Source organism: Odocoileus virginianus, chromosome 4 (assembly GCF_023699985.2).
Source record: "Odocoileus virginianus isolate 20LAN1187 ecotype Illinois chromosome 4, Ovbor_1.2, whole genome shotgun sequence".
NCBI classification, from domain to species: domain Eukaryota; kingdom Metazoa; phylum Chordata; class Mammalia; order Artiodactyla; family Cervidae; genus Odocoileus; species Odocoileus virginianus.
In genome coordinates this window covers 90,755,994-90,780,943 of record NC_069677.1, presented here as the reverse complement: position 1 = coordinate 90,780,943, position 24,950 = coordinate 90,755,994, and the positions used below count along the sequence as shown (strand labels likewise).

The 24,950-nt window shown below is 43.8% G+C and overlaps 1 protein-coding gene across 25 annotated transcripts in view; it reads left to right on the top strand.

Moving 5' to 3' along the window:
• The window catches only part of TBC1D5 (TBC1 domain family member 5), a 559,964-nt gene that overhangs the window by 417,080 nt on the left and 117,934 nt on the right, over positions 1–24,950 (top strand). For all 25 annotated transcript variants that reach the window (XR_011487445.1, XM_070467024.1, XM_070467039.1 and 22 more), the window contains one exon: positions 6,970–7,076. Coding sequence is in view for 24 of the 25 variants with exons in the window: in XM_070467024.1 (XP_070323125.1) it covers positions 6,970–7,076 (107 nt within the window). In the remaining variant the exon portion in view is untranslated. The remainder of the gene's footprint in view (positions 1–6,969; positions 7,077–24,950) is intronic.

The following is a 24,950-nucleotide window of genomic DNA, read 5'->3' as shown; positions in this document are numbered from 1 at the left end:
TGGCATCTTCCCCTTCTCCTCCCACCTTCAATCTTTTCCAGCATCAGGGTCTTTTCAAATGAGTCAGCTCTTCGCATCAGGTAGCCAAAATGTTGGAGTTTCAGCTTCAGCATCAGACCTTCCAATGAACACCCAGGACTGATCTCCTTTAGGATGGACTGGTTGGATCTCCTTGCAGTCCAAGGGACTCTCAAGAGGCTTCTCCAACACCACAGTTCAAAAGCATCAATTCTCCGGTGCTCAGCTTTCTTCACAGTTCAACTCTCACATCCATACGTGACCACTGGAGAAACCGTAGCTGTGACCAGACACACGGAGTGACCAAGCAGTGACAGATGTATACATAACAAAGCAAATGTAAAGGTCGGCAGTTATAAACAGCAGGAAGGAAAAGAGGCTACAGGAGACTGAAGAGGAGTTATGATACACTGTAAAAATGAAAGCAAGAAATTGTTCTAACCAAAAACTTTGGTATAACTTCACGGGGGTGAGATGAGTAATGTGGGTATGGGTGGAGGATTGAGTTTCAGGGCTGGGGTGTGGTTGCACATGGCAAGTTGCCAGGCACATTGTTTGTGCTTAATGACTTTTAAAAAAAAATTAGAAATAGTACTTAGCCCGTCTTGTTACCTTGGGAATGTATATCTAAATATGAAATTAAATAATTTGTCTTTCACTTCAAAATTTTTCAGTTATAAGTACAATTAACTTCAGCTTATATGTAAGTTAACAGTGTCCATTATTTTTTTGTTTGTTACCACTGGAGAAACTATTTAAACCAGCTCCCATAGAACCATTCCAGAATAGTTGTAGGCCATTTAAAGGTAGAGGCAGCTAAGTCAGTTCTGCTTCAGGTAAAAAGTAAAAGTGAAAGTTGCTTGGTTGTGTCTGACGTTTTGAGACCCCATGGGCTATACAGTCCATGGAATTCTCCAGGCCAGGATACTGGAGTGGGTAACCTTTCCCTTCTGTAGGGGAGCCTCCCAAGCCAAGGCTCAAATCCAGGTCTTCTGAGTTGCAGGCAGATGCTTTACTGTCTGGACCACAAGGGGAGCCCAAGGATACTGGAGTGGGTGGCCTGCCCCTTCTCCAGGGGATCTTCCCAACTCAAGAGTCAAACCCGGGTCTCCTGCATTGCAGGCAGATCCTCTACCAGCTGCGCCACCAGGGTGAAGGAAGTCCTGTTTATTTAGCGATAGACAGGCCAGGTGGGGAAGCAAACGACCTCACATCCCTGCCGTTCTGTTGGAAGCCCTGCAAGCAGAGTAAGCACTGTTTATAAACGAGAGGAATAAAGGTTTAGTGAAGTTACCCTGCTTGCCTAGATCACACACAGTAAACGACCAGCCACCATTCTGATGTAGATCTAGTCTAGGTCATCCAATTTCAAATTCCATAGCTTTTCCTGGATACCACTCACCTTTGCCTTAGCCTTCTGTAAAGAAGATCTTTAGTGTGTGGCTTCGGTCCTTTTTTCTTTAAGCATGTGCATCCTTGTGTGCACATATAAACATTTAGAGAAGAGTTAGCACCTGTCCTTCTGAAGCTGTTCCAAACAATTGCAGAAGGGGGAATGCTCCCAAGCTCACTCTATGAGACCACCCTCACTTTGATACCAAAACCAGAGGAAGATACCGTCCAAAACAGAAACTACAGGCCAATATCACTGATGAACACAGAAGCAAAATCATGCAACAAAATACTGGCAAACCAAATCAAATAGTGCATTAAAAGGACTGTGCCCATGATCAAAAGGGATTTATCCCAGGGATACAATGATTTTTCAGTATCTGCAAATCAATCCATGTAATATATACCACATTCATAAATTGAAGAATAAAAAGCATATGATCATCTCAGTAAAGCTCATACACATTGGTTTCAATCGCAGATACATAGCAAAGCTTAATCTTTTTTGTTTCTTTCATTCTTATCTTGTGTCATTGTCCTGCTCTGGTTGAATTAACAGTTGAGAAGGAACAGTGTGGTGGGTGAGTTTTTCAGGTTCAGGAAAAGTTTAAAGATCAAAACTAAATTTTCATCCTATCAAATCTCTACTATTCTTGTTAAAAGCTTGCATTTTTCTCTTTTACATACGCTAAATTGGCCTTAGTTATTCAACAAGTCTGGCACATAATTACAGATGAAAAATGCTCTGGAAATACAAGTTTTCATGAGTAAATTCAGTTCAGTTCAGTCACTCAGTCGTGTCTGACTCTTGGTGACCCCATGAACCGCAGCACGCCGGGCCTCCCTTTCCATCACCAATTCCTGGAGTTTACCCAAACTCATGTCCATCAAGTCAGTGATGCCATCCAGCCATCTCATCCTCTTGTCATCCCCTTCTCCTCCTGCCATCAATCTTTCCCAGCGTCAGGGTCTTTTCCAGTGAGTCAACTCTTCACATGAGGTGGCCAAAGTATTGGAGTTTCAACTTCATCATCAGTCCTTCCAATGGACACCAGGACTGATCTCCTTCAGGATGGACTGGTTGGATCTCCTTGCAGTCCAAGGGACTCTCAAGAGTCTTCTCCAACACCACAGTTCAAAAGCATCAATTCTTTGTTGCTCAGCTTTCTTCACAGTCCAACTCTCACATCCATACATGACCACTGGAAAAACCATAGCCTTGACTAGATGGACCTTTGTTGGCAAAGTAATGTCTCTGGTTTTTAATATGCTGTCTAGGTTGGTCATAACTTTCCTTCCAAGGAGTAGGCGTCCTTTAATTTCATGGCAGCAGTCACCATCTGCGGTGATTTTGGAGCCCAAAAAAGATAAAGTCTGACACTGTTTCCCCATCAATTTTCCATGAAGTGATGGGCCTAGATGCCATGATCTTAGTTTTCTGAATGTTGAGCTTTAAGCCAGCTTTCTCGCTCTCCTCTTTCACTGGAGATGCCATCTGAAAGCAGGCAAGTTAGCAGCTGCTGAGGGAAGTGTTCGCTGTGACCAGTCGTTCTCCTGGCAGGACTCTTAGCCTTTGCCCTGCTTCATCTGTACTCCAAGGCCAAATTTGCCTGTTACTCCAGGGGTTTCTTGACTTCCTACTTTTGCGTTCCAGTCTCCTATAATGAAAAGGACATCTTTTTTGGGTGTTAGTTCAGAAGATGTTGTAGGTCTTCATAGAACCGTTCAACTTCAGCTTCTTCAGCGTTACTGGTCGGGGCATAGACTTGGATTACCATGATATTGAATGGTTTGCCTTGGAAACAAACAGAGGTCATTCTGTCGTTTTTGAGATTGCATCCAAGTACTGCATTTCTGACTCTTTCATTGACTATGACGGCTACTCTATTTCTTTAAGGGATTCTTGCCCACAGTAGTAGATATAATGGTCATCTGAGTTAAATTCACCCATTCCAGTCCATCTTAGTTCGGTGATTCCTAGAATGACGATGTTCACTCTTGCCATCTCCTGTTTGACCACTTCCAATTTGCCTTGATTCATGGACCTAACATTCCAGGTTCCTGTGCAATATTGCTCTTTATAGCATCGAATCTTGCTTTTATCACCAGTCCCATCCACAACTGGGTGTTGTTTTTGCTCTGGCTCCATCTCTTCCTTCTTTCTGGGGTTATTTCTCCACTGATCTCCAGTAGCATATTGGGCACCTACTGACCTGCGGAGTTCATCTTTCAGTATCTTGTCTTTTTGCCTTTTCATACTGTTCATGGGGTTCTCAAGGCAAGAATACTGAAGTGATTTGCCATCCCCTTCTCCAGTGGACCACATTCTGTCAGACCTCTCCACCATGACCCATCCATCTTGAGTGGCCCCACACGGCATGGCTTAGTTTCATTGAGTTAGACAAGGCTGTGGTCAACATTACTTTGCTAACAAAGCTCCGTCCAGTCAAGGCTATGGTTTTTCCAGTGGTCATGTGTGGATGTGAGAGTTGAACTATAAAGAAAGCCGAGTGCCAAAGAATTAATGCTTTTGAACTGTGGTGTTGGGGAAGACTCTTGAGAGTCCCTTGGACTGCAAGGAGATCCAACCAGTGCATCCTAAAGGAGATCAGTCCTGGGTGTTCATTGGAAGGACTGATGCTGAAGCTGAAACTCCAATATTTTGGCCACCTGATGTGAAGAATTGACTCATTTGAAAAAACCCTGATGCTGGGAAAGATTGAGGACAGGAGGAGAAGGGGACGACAGAGGATGAGGTGGTTGGATGGCATCACCGACTCAATGAACATGGGTTTGGGTGGACTCCAGGAGTTGGTGATGGACAGGGAGGCCTGGTGTGCTGCAGTCCACGGGGTCGCAAAGAGTTGGACACGACTGAGCGACTGAACTGAACTGAACTGAGGGAAGTGTTTGTTACATTCAGTAGATGGATGAGTGGATGGGTGGATGGGAGAAATGGGAGGAGGAGCCTTAGTGTCTTCATTTGTTATACAAAAAGAATGTTAATAGATTATTTAGCATCCTTATTTTATAAAATGTATTTGTATTTGTAAAATGTATTTTAAAACTTCTCATAGTTTCAAAAGTTTTTCAAGTTGTAATAACATAGGACTGTTGCCCTGGTTCCTCCAAACGAGTGCCTGTGTCAAAATGCTTTACAGACTATGTTATGCTGATCTTCCAAGCCATGTACACTTACTGTGGGCTTCCCTGGTAGCTCAGCTGGTAAAGAATCCGCCTGTGACGTGGGAGACCCCAATTTGATTCCTGGGTTGGGAAGATCCCCTGGAAAAGGGGTAGACTACCCACTCCAGTGTTTCTGCCTGGAGAATCCTGAGGAGAGAGGCCTGGTGGGCTACAGACCGTAGAGTCACGGGGTCGGACGTGGCTGAGCGCAGCACAGCTCACAGGAGCACTAATATTAGCTGACTCCTCTGTTTTCAATGATTGTTTGCATCTGTTGTGTCATTTGATTTTCAAAACATGGCCTTTCAAAATAAAACCCTGACTCTTCCACTAGACTTCTGAATACAAATCTTGGTTCAGCACCAAATCACCGTGTGATCTAGACAAGTGATTTAACATCTCCAAGGATCAGTTTTCTCATCTGTAAAAACAGAGATAATAATTGTACCCTTGTAGTTAGACTGTCGTAGGAATTAAACACGCAGGTAAGGTTTTGGGTACAGAGCTTAGTGAAGAAAGCCTCAGCAGGTCACTCTTGTCTTAGCGGTGACGACAGTAACAACTCCCTGTGTTAGACATCAGCCCTTCTGTGCTTCCACTTTCTTCAGAGTGAGGGCTGCGTTTTCTTCCTCTCTGCTTCCCCTCCCAACATAGGGCCAGTCATGTATGAGGTACTCAACAAATGATTGTTGGAATGAGTGAGGTAGGCAGGTAAATTTCTTTCAAATCAGAAAGTTGTTTTCTGAATGAGTAAACTTGAGCTCAGACAGGTTGCTCCCAACAAGTTGTGAGCAGCTGCTGTAAATCAGTCCCTTAGATTATGTCATTTACTCTCCAGGCAGTGTTATGGGAGGTTTTCAAGTGGAGTCCCAGGAGGAGAGCCCCATCTTTGAATCCTGAGCCCAGAACCATTTCCACTAAACTCCCCTGCCTGTCTCACAAAATACACAAGAATTCTTCTAGGGTCAGTGACTAATATATAATCATTACAGCATTTGGGAAAATGACTTTATATGAGTTATAAAATGAATTGATTATCCAAGTTGTATGTATCTGTTTGATCACAAAGGAAACTGTACACGAGAATGTTATACTATTCTAAATATCCTAGGTTTTTTAATTCTGCAGTAAAAAGACAACAGGTAACTGAGTATGAATATGATAAAATGAACAACTAAGGAAAGAAGAGTCTGAACAGATACAGAAAGAGTTGGATAAGTGAGCACTTTACAAATGAAAGCAGATGTATGAAATTACCAACTGTCAGATCAGCAATGGAAATGAAGATGATAAAGTGGTTCCTTCCATAGATTATAATTATTCATCTTGCCCGGTCCTATCTCCTTTCACCATAATGTTCATGGAAAGGGGGAGGGGGTGGGACGCTGTCGCAAGGAATGATGTTTCCAACAGAAGAAGAAAAAAAGGAAGTCTAGGAACCAAGGGTATTTCTGATCATAAAACATCATTTTGTGACTTGTATTGTTCCTAGTGAATCACAGTTGTTTTCCTGTGGAATATTTTTCAACTAACCATTAACCGTTCTGATGAACACAAAGGCTTCAGTTGCGACCACAGGAAGTCGCAGCTGTAAAGTTTGCTCACAGTCGCGCCGCCGAGGCCATCCGCCTGGCTCCCAAACCAGCATCGCTGATGGGCGCAGCGGGGACAGCGGGGACAGATGGGTGGCCAGGAAATGGAGCAGTTTACACAGACCTGCCGGAAAAGACTGTTTAACAATTGCAGCCGTAATGAGGTTGATTGGGGGGAAAAAGCCTAAATGTCGGTCTAAGGAACATAGGCTTCTCCATGAAGATTTTGACACTTCCTCCAAGAAAATGCTGCATAGATATCTTTGCTAAATCCCTTGTTACCTTTAGAAAAATAAATAATTTGAAGAAGTTACATTCTCTTTAATTTTGAACTGTGTAATATTTATATATACAGAAAATAAATGGGACATGTGTAAGTTGCAAAGTATAATAATCATGGTAAATAATATTTCATGAGAATTTTAAACTGGTTCTTTCCCATTCATAAGATTTTTGCTTCTAATTTCCAAGCAGTGAAGTAGAGACATTTAAATACAGCCATATATATGGCAATAAAAGTGCATGCTCCTAGTTTATGTTGCAAACGCACACACAGCTCCGGCTCTTGTGTCCAGCACCGCCCCGAGGACGTGGCCTGTGTGCTGGATTGTGTGGACGGCACAGGGCCGTGTGGTAACCATCCCTTCTCCCCTTCCCTTTATCCGACTCAGTTCAGTTACTGATTTACTTTGTTTGAACCTAAGTTGTTATTTTGTTTCTCTTAGTGGTACAGATACCTGAAACTGGATCGCTTCTCAATTACTTTTTCCCTTTTATTTAGTGATCTCCAGTAACTACCAGACCTGTCTTGGCCTTCTGATGCATTACCCACTCATCGGGGACGTTCACTCACTGATCCTTAAGGCTCTGTTCCTTCGTGACCCGAAGGTAAGCTTCCCAGGCGGGATATGCACAGTGTTAAGTGGGGTGAAACACTGGCCTGTCCTCATGACTCTAAGGATTCGTCATGTAAAATTTGCCTAATGGCAGATGACTCACCTGCTGAAAGAATTTGCCAAAGAGTCGCAGGCCCAAACTCCCATGCCTGATGGGCTAGCAACTCGGCAGGCAGACGCAGAGGCTATGGGCTGAGAGACAGCAGCGCTGTGTTGTCGCCCAGAAGGGCCTCTGCCCGCCTGCTCCCCTGCGAGCTCAGGGCGTGCTGAGCGCGCGCTTCTGCTGGGAGCCGTGCTTCCTGGCCGTCAGTTTCCCGCTCGGGGCCAAAACTGACCCGGGCAGAGCCTCGAGAACCATGCGAACACCAGGACGTTAGAGCTGTGAAACAAACACCCGCTTTCTAAGAGTTTATAGTGGAATGGAATGCTAAATTATTTCATATTATGAATGTGTGTTCATTTTTCGGGTTAAGAGTAACCTAATAAGGGAAAGAGAATTTAATGCTGACTTCTCTATTTGAACTTAAGTCACCAAAATTTTCTTTACACTCCAGAGAAAAAGTGTGCTCTTTTACAACTAATGTTATATTTCTTGAAAATAAGAAAATTAAGTGATCTAAAAAAAAAAAATCTGTGAATCCTTGATGCTTCAGAGCCAAACAAAAATACTGGATGGAGCCTGAGAGAGAAACCCCACCCTTGGCTCTCTGGCAGGGCCCCCTGCAGTCGTGCTGGCCGTGGTGGAACTGTCTCAGTCTGTCTCTCTGCGGGTCCACTGCCAGCGTTCTGTCTGATCGACGTGGACCTCCAAGTCCAACGTGATTCTGATTCTGAGAGATTTCTGTCCTTGACTCAGTTGTTGACGTCCACCTTTGAGCATATCTTATATTTATTTTTTGCTTGATTTTAAATTATTGTTTTTCCTTGTGCCTATATCCATTTTCTTAGAAATGCACAATTTTTGTATCATTTCTTCTGCACAGAATTTCATTATGTATCAGAAACATAATCCATCATTTCTCTGATACATAACGTAGCTTATCGTTTTTCTGGTAAGGTTTAGGAGTCAGACTATGAAAAACATAGTCCCATATTTTTTATGTGTATGTACGCTGTAGAAGTATATTATTTTAATATGAAATAGCCAAGATTAGTGGCATATCTATAAAAGGAGTAAAGAATGAAGTTGCTGGTCAATGAGGTATCTGAGTTTTGATCTACAGACTTATGGTAAATTCTATCTGTTCAACACTGGAAATTATTAGAGTCACACAGAGTGTGAAGAAATTTCTAAAATAGCCATTTGAATTATCCATTTGTGTGATTTGTTTGGTTTAATTGAAAGGAGAAATGAATCTGTTATGTAAACCATCCATCTTGTTGAGTTTTTTCCTGGCTAAATACGGCTGTCCTTCCTATAAACCATTTGCGCTTATAGTTACAGAATTCTGATACTAAATTCATCAGTGTTGTTAGCAGAATATGTGATTTTAGAATGCTTTTGGTCTCAGGAAGGTGGTAGAGGGATTTCCCCTTTGGTCCAGTGTATAAGACTGCACTCCCGATGCAGGGTGCTCGGGCTCAATCCCTGCTCAGGGAGCTAGACCCTGCATGCCGCAGCTAAGGCCCGGAGCAGCCAAGCAAATAAGTACACATTTAGAAAAGAAGGGTGTGTGTGTGTGTGTGTGTGTGTGTGCACACATAGAGAGGGGGAGAGAGAGAATAATGAAACCACTTCTACAAGCATTAAATTCTTCTCTGAGGTTTAAGAGGAAAAAAAGAAAAACAATAGCATAAAAGGGATCTAAAAAACAGTATTGCTCACTTTTACCTTCAGGGTCTTACCAAGTAAAAGCAATTAAGGTAAGTGTCCAAAAGTTAGGACCTTAAACTGGTATTTCTGAGAGTTGAGAACCTGGGCAGAAGGCAGGAGTCACGTTTAAAAAGCTTTTGAGAACAAGGTCATGGCATGGTGACATCTGTAAGGGAAAATAAAGACAGCTGCAGCATTTTAAGGTGGTTTCAGATGGCCATCTCAGCGAGGCGGGAGTTTAGTAAAGTGTTTGTAATGCTGACCCACTGACTTTGTTAGTAAATGTCAAATGTAACTAACCTTACTCTGCAGTAGTGCCAACTGGAGGTCTGTTGCAGTGAGGGGTCCTGGGTCTACCCAGGAGCCTGAGCTAGAAATCCAGACACTGGTTCAAGTCTTGACTCTCCCACCAAACATCCTGTCATCTGGTTCAATCCACGCTTCCTGAGTCTTCGTAGTCTCTTGTGTTGAATTACTTTGCCTCTGATAACCCACCCAAGCAGAGCAACCTTTGACCATAAAGAACTGACTTCTAATGATACAATAAGATCGAAAACACAAGTGGGGGGGAAAAAAAGTTTACACGTATATTCTAAAACTCCCCAAGCGGATATGTAGTTCATGTCAATTCTGAACTCATAGAGGAGGCCGTGGACACTGGGAGGGAATAGAGAGGAAGGAAAAGGTATTGCTAGTACCCCACCCCATCCTCTGAAGATCCAGCCATCACCCCCATCCTCTGAAGATCCAGCCATCAGAGTGCTTTAAGTGTTTCCTGTGTACCGGCAGCAGTGAAACACTTAAATCAGAGTGAGTGCATCCACACAGGCAGATCTCTGTAAACTAGTAGAAAGCGGAGATTTGAAGCCTGGGCGTTTGCTTTCCCATGTCCCGGCTTCACCAGGCAGCTGTGCTTAGGGCTGCTGACAGACACAGTAAGATGGACGTGAACGAGGCGCTGGGCCTCCCTAGTTCATCGTCAGCCTGCAGAGCAGCGCTGCGCCCCCCGCCAGCCCTCAGTCCCAGTGGAGCCTGCTCAGATGAGGACAGACTGTAGGAGAGCTCGAGGCACTGGGCTGTTACTCGTTTGCCATCAGATTTGGCCTTGCTGGGCAACTGCTGCTCAGCGGAGCAGACTGAGGTGATGGGCCTGTAAACTGGTCACAGGCTCACACTCCCCGTCTCCACGCCCTCTGCCTTGCTTGGTTTGGTCGTCACTCCAGGCTCCGAGACGGGCAGAGCGGGCTCTCTCTCCTCTTCCTTTTTCAGTGCAAAGGATCAAGGCCATGTGGCTTTCCCCAGGCCAAGCTGCATGCATGCGTCCAGACCAGCTAGAAAGGTTCCAGGCCCTGCTTCTGCTCACCCGCTCCTGAGAGTCCCAGCATCTGCTCTCCCTTCTCCAGGAAGCCGTTCCAGGCTCAGACGAGCAGGTGTTTTCCCTCTGAGTCCCCTCAGCACCTTAGTTTAGCGATTTGTTTAATCACTAAATCACAGGTTAGCGATTTGCTTGCCTCTTTTATCGGCTATCTCTCCTCATGATCCTCTCATTTAATAGCTTTAGCCTTGTGTCCTGCAGTGGTTGATCTTAAGAAAACAATAGTAAATTGAATACTGACTCTAATCTGGGTGGATCTCACTCACCTCACCTGTTTTCACCTCACTTCGCCATATCCACATTCCACAGAAACCATGGTCAGTGGATTATTTGTCAGCTGCCATTTTTTATCAAGATGGTGAAGAGACCCTCGAGTTTGAACTTAAAGGACATCTAGTTCCTTAGTTTGCTATCAGACAGAATTATTTGAAAACCTGTTACTGCCCTCAAACACCATGAAACAAAGCAGACATAACAAAGAATCCAGTTAGCGTACTTCACTTAGACTGTGAGAATTCCAGAGCCTGGCGCCCCTCCTCCTCCTGCGGGTGAGCACGCTGACGGTCAGAGCGGAGCTGAGAGGCGCACGCAAGGCCACACAGCTCATCAGGGCAGGTCGGGGGCAGAAGCCAGGTCTTCAGCCTCCTTCCCGCCTGAGGGATGTAGCTTGTGTTAGTTTTAAAGATGGTAGAACCTTAGTTACTGAGACTTCTCCTATAGATTCTTTTATTTATAGTAGTAGGTATTGTTTGCATCTGTAGTAAGTGAAACTGACCTGTTCGTAAAGTGACCCAGGAACCCCTTGAAGTGTTTTTAAACGTGTGAAGAGACTGGATATCAGAGATCTGTAGCGTTCTCTCCTCTGCTCACCTTCCAGTATGGTTTCTATACATAGCTCTTCAGACCACAGTCTCCATGCTTGTTTCCCTGTCTTTTGTTATACTAGAATCACTGAGCAGATTTCCAAAAACAACCCACTAAATGAAGTGGAGGGATGGAGGGAGGGCAGTCTGAAAAATATGAAGGGATTAAAAAACATTGTTCTAACTAGTTGTTCAAATTCCAAAAAAAAATTAAAAACCCAATTAGAAACAAAAGTCATAGAGAATGTGAACATATTGTGTTCCTTAAATAACCAGATGTTCTTTCCTTCCTGAAGGCAGTAAGGGCTCGGAATAAAAGGTTTAAAACTATTGTTTTAAGTTAACTGTGAATTTTGCAAATCTGCTTTTACCCTTCAGCAAATAAAATTCTAATACGGAAACATAAGCAAAGTAATTTTCATTTTTTGGTCCTCTCTTACTTGTGTTGTATGTTGAGTGCTAACCTTATCGCAAAGACTTACTACAAATGAAATACAGTACATTGATTAACACTGTAGATTCTTCAGTAAGAACTTGACAGCCACCGTTTGAAGACTAGAATATTGTCAAAAAATTATTTCTGGTAAGTTTGCAAGCATCTCTGTTAGCAGTGACTGTTACTCTTTATGGGAGAAAACTGCCAGAAATAAGATAACTTAATTCTATAGTCATTCTTGTACACAAAAACATCCTATAAAATATATTGTACAGTGTTCTTGTGCTTGGCCAGTTCTGATTTGGCTAGTGTTTGGAGTTATGTTAGACTTTGCTTTTTTAAATTATAAAATCCAAATACTCAGATTTTATGCCGGTAATAGATTTTTATTTTTTTAATTCCAAAACCCTCAGTGTACATGCAGCTTTTTTTTTTTTTAATGTCAAGTGACTTTACTAAAATGTCTTATATCAGAATTGAAATGATAAATGGATTCAAGTCTGGTGATGATGATAGAAAATGCTTAATTCTGGTAAGGCCATCATAATGTCGTCTTCTCTGAGTGGTGAAGGACACACACACTGACTCTGAGAATGCACATTGTCCATTTATCTCCTTTTCCTGATGTTCTTGTTGGAGGTTCTGTTCAGATTTCCTAGGATACTTTTTGCGTGATTTTGTTATAGAAAGAATGTGTTACTTCTGTTTTTGTCATCCTTTTTCCCTTCTTAGAGCTGAAGCGGTTCCCTAAAATCTGCCTTTCTTGAAGAATCATATTTCTGTGTGTTTTCTCTGCTAGTGACCAAAAGCAGATGTTTTTTTTCTTTGTATCGACTGTATATTGTTCTTTTTTTCACTACATTTTAACCAGTTGAATGTTTATTGTAGTTAATATTCAGGTATTGGTGATTCCTCAGTTATGTTTTCATATTCAGTCAGAAATACAGACTTTTTGACATAGACTAGCCTTAAAAACTTCAAGTTTTACTTCTGAGTAAATAGTGGTTTTCAAAAATCTATAAAAGAGTAATCAAAATATCTTTATTGAACCAGTATTTGAAATTTGTTATTTATTATGTTCAGACATTTCATCAAGTAGAATTATGTTTTCCTCAAATATTATTAAGGGTTTTCTCCGGCCTTAAATAATTTTGGATCGTTTTAGAAAAGCATTTTGAGTTTGTTATTCAGCAGATCTTTACTGCGCGTTACAGTGCACTGGCACTGTTCAGCTTCCGGTGACATTGAAGGTGGAAAAATGAAAGGAAAATGGCCCTCACCGTAACAAACAAGGAAACAGGAAGTGCTCAGTCTGTCATGTGTTATAAAAGGTGCGAATAGGATGTCGTCCTTAAAATGAGAAGGGGGGAGAATCTGATCTAGATGAAGACCTCCGTGGGTTGGTCTAACGGCTGTCTCTCAGGAGGCTCCACTTGAGGTGAGAACTGTTGGAGAAAGGAACGAGCCAGCCGAAGAGCAGGGAGAGGAGCCTCCACGCAAGGGGACGGCAAACACAGACTCCAGGGCAGGAAGGAGCGTGGACTGTTGGTGGAACCAGAAGGCCTGCGAAACTGCCTGGGGCCCCGCCTGAGACACCATGGGCCCGCGAGGCGGCACGAGGTCGCAGTTTGAAACTCCAGAAAGATGCTGGATTCATGACGGATCTTCCTGGTGGTTAAGACATCTTGTCATAAACGACTCTTGCTCTCAGCCAGAAGTGCCGAAAACTCTTCTTAAAAGAGCTCCCCCACCCCTGGGTAAAACGCATTCATTTATTCAGACCTCCAGGAAGACACACGCATTTATTCAGACCAGTAGATTCTTGTTTAAGAAGACTGAAGCCAGGACTCTGAACTCTTTTGGTCATACATACATTACTGTTAAAAAACCACCTTGACTGCCTTCTGTATACCACCAATCTCAGTCAGCTTTGCTTCCACTTACATCAGCATCATGGTCAGCAAGTAGTGCTAAGGGAGCTAGACCCGTCTTCCTCATCTGCCAAACAAGAGCTCTGCAGGGGCGGGACCAGATCTCCCATAGCGTTAGTCCTGGGTCAGCCCTCTGAAGGAGTCTCCAAATTCAGGCTTCGCCTCTGTCACAGCCTGCTGTTTTTATGGGGCAGGTCACCCTTTTCTTGGACAGAGGCTGGATCATATAATCCTAAAGGACACTTTTGATATGTTTTAGTAAGATGCAATTCAACTCAGCAGCTCCTCCCTCTTTAAAAAAAAACAACAAAACAACTATTTACTGTGTATAGAGGATGAGAGTTGGTCCATGTGATTGGGACACAGGCTGTTACAGGTGTGAACAACTGATTTGGAAGGTAAAATGAATGAGCATATTGTAGAAAGAACAGCTGATTCGGTCTTGCAGTCAGAAAAGCTTCCACATGGGCTTTGAACAGTTTTCCTGGGACCCTATTCCGTCTTAAGGAAGCAGTGCAAATAGTCCCTGAGAAGGGCCGAAGCAAGCAGCCAGGCTGGGCCTGGCAGTGCCCTCGCCACAGCCACTCAGAGTCCCTTGGGGGCCTGCCCTCAGCACATGTGTTAGGACACTAACTTTTTAATTAAAGTATCATTGACTTGCAATATCATGTTAGTGTCAGGTGTATGGCCCAGTGATTTGGTTGTACATTTATATATGTGTGTCATATATATTCCTTTTCAGATTCTTTTCCTTTATAGGTGATTATAAAATATTGAGTATAATTCTCTGTGCTATGCTCAGTATTGGTTATCTATTTTATACTTAGTACTGAGAATATGTTAATCCCAACCTCCTAATTTATCCTTCTGCACAACTGCACTCATCTCACATTCTAGCAAAGTAATACTCAAACTTCTCCAAGCTAGGCTTCAACAGTATGTGAACCAAGAACTTCCAGATGTTCAAGCTGGATTGAGAAAAGGCAGAGGAACCAGAAATCAAATTGCCAACATTGATTGGATCATAGAAAAAGCAAGAGAATATCAGAAAAACATCTACTTCTGTTCATTGACTATACAAAAAACTTTGGCTGTGTGTATTGCAACAAACGGTAAAAAATTCTTAAACAGATGGGAATATCAGACCACCTTACCTGCCTCCTGAAAAATCTGTATGCAGGTCAAGAAGCAACAGTTAGAACCAGACATGGAACAACAGACTGGTTCCAAATTGGGAAAGGAGTACATCAAGGCTGTATATTGTCACCCTGCTTATTTAACTTCTATGCGGAGTACATCATGCAAAATGATGGGCTAGATGAAGCATAAGCAGGAATCAAGATTGCCAGGAGAAGTATCAATAACCTCAGATATACAGATGACACCACACTTATGGCAGAAAGTGAAGAAGAACTAAAGAGCCTCTTAATGAGAGTGAAAAAGTTGGCTTAAAGCTCAGCATTCAAAAAACGAAGATCATGGCATCTAGTCCCATCACTTCATGGCAAATAGATGGGGAAACAGTGGAAACAGTGGCTGACTTTATTTTTGGGGGCTCTGAAATCACTGCAGATGGTGACTTTAGCTGTGAAATTAAAAGATGCTTGCTCCTTGGAAGAAAAACTATAACCAACCTAGACAGCATGTTAAAAAGCAGAGCCATTAATTTGCCAACAAAGGTCCATCTAGTCAAAGCTATGGTTTTTCCAGTGGTCACGTATGGATGTGAGAGTTGAACCATAAAGAAAGCTGAGCACCGAAGAATTGATGCTTTTGAACTGTGGTGTTGGAGAAGACTCTTGAGAGTCCCTTGGACTGCAAGGAGATCCAACCAGTCCATCCTAAAGGAAATCAGTCCTGGGTGTTCATTGGAAGGACTGATGCTGAAGCTGAGACTCCAATACTTTGGCCACCTCATGTGAAGAGTTGACTCATTGGAAAAGACCCTGATGCTGGGAGAGATTGGGGGCAGGAGGAGAAGGGGACAACAGAGGATGAGGTGGTTGGATGGCATCATGGACTCGATAGACATGAGTTTGAGCAAGCTCTGGGAGTTGGTGATGGACAGGGAGGCCTGGCGTGCTGCAGTCCATGGGGTCACAGAGAGTCAGACATGACTGAGCGACTGGACTGGACTGAGCAACTCCTCTTCCCTTTCCCCTTTGGTAACCATAGGTTTGTGTTCTATGTCTGTGAGTCTCTGCTTTGTAAATAGGTTCATTTGTAGAAGTTTTTAGATTCCACATGTAAGCAATATCGTGTTTGTCTTTCTGCGTCTTACTTCATGTAGTATGCTAATCTCTAGGTCCATCCATAGTGCTGCACGTGGCATATTTCAGTCTTTTTATGGCTGAATATTACCCCATTGTGTATATGTTCCACGTCTTCTTTATCTATTCATCTTTTAACACATTTAGGTTGTTTCCATTGTCCTGATTCTTATAAAAAGTACTGCTATAAACATTGGAGTACATGTTTCTTTTCAAATTACAGCTATCTCTGAATGTATGCCCAGGAGTGGGATTGCTGAATCACATGGTAGCTCTATTTTTAGTTTTTTAGGAACTTTCCTACTGTTCTCTATAGTGGCCATACCAATTTACATTCCCGCCAACAGTGCGGAAGCATTCCTTTTTCCAATACTCTCTCCAGAGTTTATTATTTGTAGGCTTTTTGATGATGGCTATTCTGACCAATGTGAGGTGATACCTCCTTGTAGTTTTGATACCCATTTCTCTGACATTTAGCAGTGTTAAGCATCTTTTTGTGTGACTTTTGGCTATCTGGATGTCTTCTTTGGAGACATGTCTATTTAGATCTGCCCATTTGTTGATCGAGTTGTTTAGTCTTTTCATGTTGAGCTCTATGAGCTGTTCATATATTTTGGAGATTAATTCCTTATGGTTTGCATTGTTTGCAAATATTTTCTTTCATTCTGTAGATTTTCATTTATTTTGTTTATGGTTCCCTTTGCTATGCAGAAGCTTTTAAGTTTAATTAGGTCCCATTTGTTTATTTTTGTTCTTTCCATTACTGTAGGAGATGGATCCAAAAAGATGTTGCTGCAGTTTACATCAAAGAGTGTTCTACCTATGTTCTCCTCTAGAGTTTTATAGTATCCAGTTTTACATTTAGGTCTTTAATCCATTTTGAGTTCATTTTTGTGCATTGAGAATGTCCTAATTTCATTTAGTTTTATAGGTAGTCTAGTTTTCCAAGCACCACTTATTGAAGAGACTGTCTTTTCTCTATTGTCTGTTCTTGTCTCCTTTGTCATAGATTAGTTGGCGTAGGTATATGGGTTTATCTCTGGACTTTCTGTCCTATTCCACTGATAAATATTTGTTTTTGTGCCAGTGCCCTACCGTTTTGCTTATTGCAGCTTTGTAGTGTGGTTGGGATTTAAGGAACCTGATTCCTCCAGCTCCATTTTCTTTCTCAAGATTGCTTTGGGTGCTTGAGGTTTTTTGTTTCCATAACAAATTTTAAAAATTTTGGTTATAGTTCTGTGACAAATGCCATTGGTAATTTGGTTGGGATTGCATTGAATCTATAGATTGTGTTGGGTAGTTCAGTCATTTTGAAAAGATTGATTCTTTCAATCCAAGAATTGGTATATCTTTCCATCTGTTTCTGTCATGTTTGATTTCTTTCATCAGTGTCTTATAGTTTTCAGAGTACAAGTCTTCTGCCTCCTTAAGGAGGTTTATTGCTTAGTATTTTATTCTTTTTGATGTGATGGTAAGTGGGATTGTTTCATAAATCTCTGTTTTTGGTCATTCCTTGTTAGTGTAGAGAAATGCAACATAATTTTGTGTCCTGGAGCGTAACCAGATTCATTGATGAGCTATAGTAGTTTTCTGGTAGTGTCTTGAGGATGTTCTATGTACAGTATTAGGTCATCTGCAAACAGGGCAGTTTTACTTCTCTTCCCATTTGGATTCCTTTTTTTCCTTTTTTCTCTTATTGCTGTGGCAAGCAGCAATCAGAGAATTTTGCAGCTTCCAAAATTATGTTGAATAAAAGTGGCAAAACTGGACATCCTTGCCTGGTTCCTGATCTTATAGGGAATGCTTTCAGCCACTCACCATTGAGTTGATGTTACCCATGAGTTTGTCATACATGACTTTGATTTTGTTGACATAGGTTCCCACTGTGCCCACATCTTAAAGACTTTATCATAAATATTGAAATTTTATCAAAAACTTTTTCTGTATCTATTAAGATAATCATATGGTTTTTATTCTTCAGTTTGTTAATGTGGTTATCATACTAATTAATTTGTAGATGTTGAAAAATCCTTGCATTCCTGAGATAAATCCCACTTAATCATGGTGCCACACTAACAAACACATGAAAAGATGCTCAACATCACTCATTATCAGAGAAATGCAAATCAAAACCACAATGAGATACCATTATATGCCAATCAGGATGGCTGCTATCCAAAAGTCTACAAGCAATAAATGCTGGAGAGGGTGTGGAGAAAAGGGAACCCTCTTACACTGTTGGTGGGAATGCAAATTAGTACAGCCACTATGGAAAACAGTGTGGAGATTTCTTAAAAAGCTGGAAATAGAACTGCCGTATGACCCAGCAATCCCACTTCTGGGCATACACACCAAGGAAACCAGATCTGAAAGAGACACATGCACCCCAATGTTCATCGCAGCACTGTTTATAATAGCCAGGACATGGAAGCAACCCAGATGCCCATCAGCAGACGAATGGATGAGGAAGCTGTGGTACATATACACCATGGAATATTACTCAGCCATTAAAAAGAATTCATTTGAATCAGTTCTAATGAGATGGATGAAACTGGAGCCCATTATACAGAGCAAAGTAAGCCAGAAAGATAAAGACCATTACAGTATACTAACACATATATATGGACTTTAGAAAGATGGTAACGATAACCCTATATGCAAAACAGAAAAAGAGACTCAGATGTATGGAACAGACTTGTGGACTCTGGGAGAAGGCGAGGGTGGGATGTTTCAGGAGAACAGCATTGAAACATGTATATTATCTAGGGTGAAACGGATAACCAGCTCAGGTTGGGTACATGAGACAAGTGCTCGGGCCTGGTGCACTGGGAAGACCCAGAGGGATCGGGTGGAGAGGGAGGTGGGAGGGGGGACTGGGATGGGGAGTACATGTAAATCCATGGCTAATTCATATCAATGTATAACAAAAACTACTGTAATGATGTAAAGTAATTAGCCTCCAACTAATAAAAATTAAAAAAAATAAAAAAATAAAAAAAAAATCATGGTGCCACAATCCTTTTAATATATTGTTAATTGAATTGCTAGTATTTTGTTGAGGATTTTTACATCTATGTTCATGAGTGGAATTGGTCTGTAGTTTTCTTTTTTTATGACATCTTCAGGCACTAATTTTTTTAAATACAGTTACATGTGTAGGATATCCTATTTGATAGTAGTTTATTAGGCATTAATTTATATACTATTTCAGCTTCTGTGCTATTATTTAACATAAGTAAATGTTTTGTGTTTAAGTAAAAAGTTGATGTTGAAAGTACCTTTTTCAGTGATTTTTGCAAAATTTATTGGCTAAAATAGTGGATTGTCGTAACATTTGCTCAAAATAAGCAACATGTTTGTTTATATCTTTAAAGTCACTCTTGAAAAGTTTAGTGATATTTTTTTTTTTTTTTTTTTTTATTGTGGGTGGCCAAAGAGAGCTGTGAAATTCTGTGGTGAAGAGTGCTGTGAATGTTTTAGAGGAAAGAGTTTCTTTACTGAAAGATAACCAATTATCATGGTGGTTTATTTTTTCTCAAATAAGTAAAGAAGAGACTAAAATCCATGGTTAATTCTGTTCTCATTAACAATACACAAAACAAAATCTGTAAACCAGTCCTCTGCTTTTTGTTTGCTGTTTTACAAGTTAGGGGGAAATCTTGGCTTTTACAGCGAAATATTTATTTTAAGTAGATTACTTAAGCTTTCAAAGCTATTAATCCTATGCATGTCAGCTTAGAAAGGCACTGAGGCCGCAAATGTCCAGTGTGAACGTGTCACAGCACATCGCAGGGAGCTGTCTGTGCCCTGCCCCACGGGCAAGGGCCAGTGGCCGTCCGCCTCACCGCTGACCTGCTCTCACGCAGTCAGAGGGAGTACTGGACGTTGTGCAGCCCGAGGTCAGATTCTAGGTGGACTGCTAAGACTGTCACTAGCCTGTAATCTCCAAAGGTCATTTCCAGTTCCAAGTGCAGAGAGCCTAGCTAATCACTTACTTTTCTTCTTGTATATTAAGTGCCTTGTTCAGGAAGAGAAGGCGCCACTTTGAGTTCTTTGTCATCCTAATGTTACAGTTTAAAGAAATTGAAGGTCATAAATCACAAGTTACAACAAGAGGACACAATAGAAATTAAAGCTGACACTAGAAAAAAGGAGCACAATTCTTCTTAATCTGAACAGTTATGACCACAGTAAATATGCCATTTACTCCTTAAATATGTTAACAGTAAACATCTGATTGGGCTTCCCCTAATGCCTCACCAGTAAAAAAATCCTCCTGCAATGCAGGAAGCATGGGTTTGATCCCTGGGTCATGAAAATCTCCTGGCGGAGGAAATGGAAGCCCACTCCAGTATTCTTGCCTGAAATTTCTCATGGACAGAGGAGCCTGGCAGACTCTAGTCCAAAAAGTCACAGAGTTGGACACAGCTGAGCACACAGACATCTTATAGCTAATTTAAAGCATTAAATGTATTGATTTTATAGAAGTCAATACATTCAAGTAGTTAACTGCATAATCATAATCGATTAACTGTTGCAGTTAAATAATTTGAACACAAATCCAAAACAGAACCACAGAATATTTTATCATGGGGAACTTTTCAGTTTATTTTTCCCAGTTCAAGCCCTCTGTGACTCCACACTGGAAAATGAGTTGGTTCTGAGCTGCTCACGTGGCCCTGAAGCGGCACCCCCAGGCCCACCTGGCCAGACCCGCCCCGGCCAGGCCTGGGGGCAGTACAGGGGGGATCTGACCGGCGTTTGCAGTGTGAGTGAGGCTCTCACATGTCCTCAGTGACTTTCTCTCAGTGTCTGTGTGTGATCTGGAATGCTCCTTAATTTCCTTGGTCGTTTTTCCTTGATTTGAAGAGGAACCTTATAGTTCATTTCTCCACATTGTTTCTCCAAAATGCTATTTTTATAAATTCAGCCAAAATCCTGAGCTCCCACTGTGTACCAGTAATATCCAAAATTCCAGAATTCCCTAGACGTCTTGGTTGAAACACGTAAGGAAGGATGAACAGGCGGTGTGCCCAATGAAAGGAATAATACCCTCTTGCCTGGTTCCCTGCCCTCCTGTGAGTCCTCACTGAGACACATGTCCCCTCGGCGAGCCCTGGGCCCGTCACCCGCAGACCACCCTGTCCCCACTCCTCATGGCCCCGCGCCCCAATCCCACAGCAGTCATCAACTTCTGTCATAGTAAACAATTCATTTATTTGTTATGTTCTGCTGTAAAGATTTTTCTGTCTTCCTCTGACAATACATCCCCTCCATGAAGGCAGTGCTTTTAGTCTGTTTTATATTCTTACCAGAATACTGACAATAATAAAGGGAAGAAGGGTGACTGAGGGGAAACTATGGTCTCCATCACAGTGACATTTAGCAGGCCTTGACTGCCTCCGTGCCCGGTACTGGGGATGCAGTGAGTCGGGGAGACAGGACAGAGAGTCCACAGGTAACAGTGGACCTTAACAGGCGTGCCAGGCAGGCGCCGGCTGGAGCCTGGTGCCCAGGCAGACGCCACACAGCCGCAAGGGGAGCAGGCTGCTGCCGGGGCCGGAAGTCGGTGTCTGTGACTGTGCTGCTGCCGCCTGGTCTCAAATGACACTTGAGGAAATGAAGCTGAGGTTGAGGCCAAAGCTACGGCCCGGCCTGGGAGCCTGACGCTGGCTGAGACCAGTGCTTTCAGCAGCGGAGTGCGTGTGCGCAAGGGGCCGGCGCAGCAGGCTCAGAGGGGCACAGGGAGATGACTGCAGCTTCTGGTGTCTGCACCCTCCTGCAGAAGAAATGGAGGGCGAGCTTCGCCTGCGACGTGCAGGCTGGCGTTGGCGCCTTCAGGCAGCCCTGCCGTCACTGGCCTCCATCGCTTGTCGGGCCTGCTGGGGGGAGGCCCCTCCCCACAGGGGCACAGAGTGACCCCTGCCTGCCCTTCACTGCTGCACATGCCCAGTTACGGGGTCGTGCAGGTGGAAGTTTCTTAATTCCATATTTATTCCAGTGTTGAAGAGATGTCAGGGGCCGTGAGCATCTCTTGTGGGTTTGCCGCATCTCTTCTGCTAATAACAGTTGCCCAACATAACTTCTGTTTGAAAAACAGACTTCAAAATTGCTTACCTCTAATGTGATGACAGGTAACTGTCAGTATTAAGGTACCATGCAAATATTTTTGAATAAACAATTTGTCTCTTCAAGGAAATGATGACATTTTAATAATGAGTGAAAATAAGAGCTTTTTCAAAGAAACTCGTTCTATTGGAAGGACATTTTGAAACTGGATATTTGGAAGTTTCATCTATTTGTGATGTTCCGGCCAGAAGCAATTTAAACAAATCACTTATTTACATCTCTCTACACTAAAAGATTATGGAAGCAGCGTTTCCTAACTTGCTTTCAAATCTTCTAAATGAAGAGATAAAGTCAGGTTTGAACCCTTGTTTTTTTTTAAATAGAGAAATGTGACATCTTCTAAGTAAATTTTAAGAAGCGCGGAATGGGGCTTCCCTGGTGGCTCCGTGGCAAGGAATCTGCCTGCCAGTATAGGAGGCGGGGGTTCGGTCCTCGATCCCGGACGATCCCACGTGCCGTGGAGCCGCCGAGCTCGTGCGCCGCAGGTGCCGAGCCTGCGCCCCGGAACCAGGAGCTGCGTGCGCTGCGGAGGCCGTGCGGCAGGAGGAGGAGCCGCTCCAGTGAGGAGCCTGCGCCAGCAACGCGGGAGCAGCCCCAGGCGCCTCAGCCAGCGGGAAAGCCCGTGCAGCCGGGGGAGCGGCGCAGCCGGAAGTAGGATTAAATAAGGAGGAGAGCTGGGTGTGACTACTGCTAGGCGTGGGCGGGGCTCAGGGACGCACAGATGGCTGGCCAGGCACCCGTTCCGTGTCTGTGAGGCTGCTCCTGAGAGTGCTGAGCCCTGCATCGCTAGACCAGGTCAGGAAGATTCTCCCGCACAGGCGCGTCCAGGCCCTTGAGGGCTGCGGGAGAAGCAGACGCCGAGGAAGGGTGTCCGTGAGCCGGACACGCGTCTGCTGCCCGCACACCTGAGCGCCCGGCCCGCGGCTCCGGCGTCTGGCCCCGCATCGCCGCCTCCGCCGCCTCCCCGCGCCTCTCCCTGCGGACTTGCCCGCTTCTGAAGCCTTGGAGCGCGGACCCGCGCGCCTCTCCCTGCGGACTTGCCCGCTTCTGAGGCCTTGGAGCGCGGACTGCCTGACAGCACTGGCCGGCCCGCTTCTGCAGTCCCCAGGGCCTCTGTCAGCAGGCCTCCCCGCCACAGTCACGTGAGCCACTAGTGCGGTCTTCTCTGCTCCATCTGTGCTATCCTGTTGGTTCTTTTCCCCTGGAGTACCCTGACTAATACCAGCTGACTAACACTGAAGAAGACAGAAGTTTTATTAGCCAAATTTTAACAGAAACCTTGGCTTCGTTGATGAGTACCAAAATAAATACCATACTTTAGCAAGGGAGCCAACAATGGCCTGCCTTCATTCAGGCCTGTATCTCTTTCTGAGGTAGCTTTCCTGGAGTGTCAAAAACTGGCTGTTGCAAAGCATTTAACCAAGTAAAGAAGCTTAGTCAATCACATTCCTACCATTAAACATAGATTTTTTTAGGAAGAGCAAAAAAATATAATAAAGATAGTATTATAAAATTACTTTAAATATAGTGTATTTTATCTCATTTAAAAACTGTTGTGCATATATTTTCTAATGTACATAACAGATTAGTGCAAGCGGTATATGCATATGATTTGTAAATAAGTAGACAGACAGTGTTACATGTCAAGCCCCCGATTTTAGGTAGCAAAGGCATAATCAAAGTTGAGAGACCCCTGCTCTAGACAAGTGGCTCCAGTCGTTGAGAAAGTGCATCCAGTTGATCCTGATGCCTGGCCATCGAGAGAGCAGGACTGACCTGGGCACACAGGTGTGGGCTCCCCCGCCATCCCTGAGCAGGGCTGCTTAGGAGCACGCAGGCGCGTTCCTGCATCCCTCTAGTTAACCTGACGCTTTGCTGCATTCTGCACCATTGACTTCCGCTGACAAGGGGACCTGCTCCATCCTGGTACTTTTGCTTTTTCTCATAACTTGGATTCATTGGGCACTTTCTCTAGATGATAACTGCTGATGAAGAAGGAATTCCATTCAGTTACAGGAATGCTATGTATCGTGTGATTTCTTTGGAGGTTGTTGGGACTCGGGACCATGTAATTGCACCCGCATCTTCTCCTGAGGCCAGGTGAGGGTGGGATGAAATGCCCCAGGTCACTCTCAGCCCCACGGCGTGGCTGAGCCCAATGCCACGGCCCCTCCACCGCCTCACCCACCTGGCAGGTTTCTGTGACGGACTCACCGTTTCCACACTCCCCACTTCCCTTTCTTCCTGAGGGGAACTGGCTTGCCTGAATCTTCGTTTGTTCATGGTCTAAATACGGAGTTGGAAAATTGGTCTGTTGTTAATTGGTTTGCCAGATCCAGCCTCTAGGTTCAGAAAGTATTAAACCCAGGGAGATGGATGGGGAAAGTATATAAAAATAATAATAATTACTGTTCTATACTGAGATTGACCTTTGTTTGTTACCATCAACCATACATCAGCAGTGGCCGCCGCCCAGGCGGGGGACGATGACATAGGAAATGAGAGCACAGCTGTCAGGAGCGCCTGCTCGCGGGCGAGAGCGACGGGCTGAGACACAGAAGGCAGGGGTGGGGTGCACACGGACGTTGATGAGTGAGAATTAAGGAGCAGAAGACGTCTCCGGGACAGCTCTTCTTCTGGATTTTTCTGTTTGAGCGTGCCGTGTGCGCCGCCTCGGCGGTCGTGCTAGAGCGTGTTGGCGCAGCTGCAGTGTGTTACAGTCCGTCACCCGCACAAACAGAGCCCCGTGTCCCCGCGCGTTAGCACAGTAGGTTTGTAACTTCCGCCCAGGTGACAGTCTGCTTTAGGTCAGGCTGAGGGTGTCGCAGGATCACCCAGGTCTTGGGGCGTCTGCCAGCTCTGCTCTTTTCGGCTTTGACCTTCCAGGGTTGTCCGGCACATTGGCCTCCCGACAGATGAGAAGACTAGTTGATCGCCGAAGCGAATGCTTGCCGCTCAGCCCAGCCGAGCTACTGACCGCAGGCTGTGGTGAAGGAAAACCCAGCACTCACGGCAGGGCACGGAGCGCAGGGAGCGGGCAGCCCGTGCT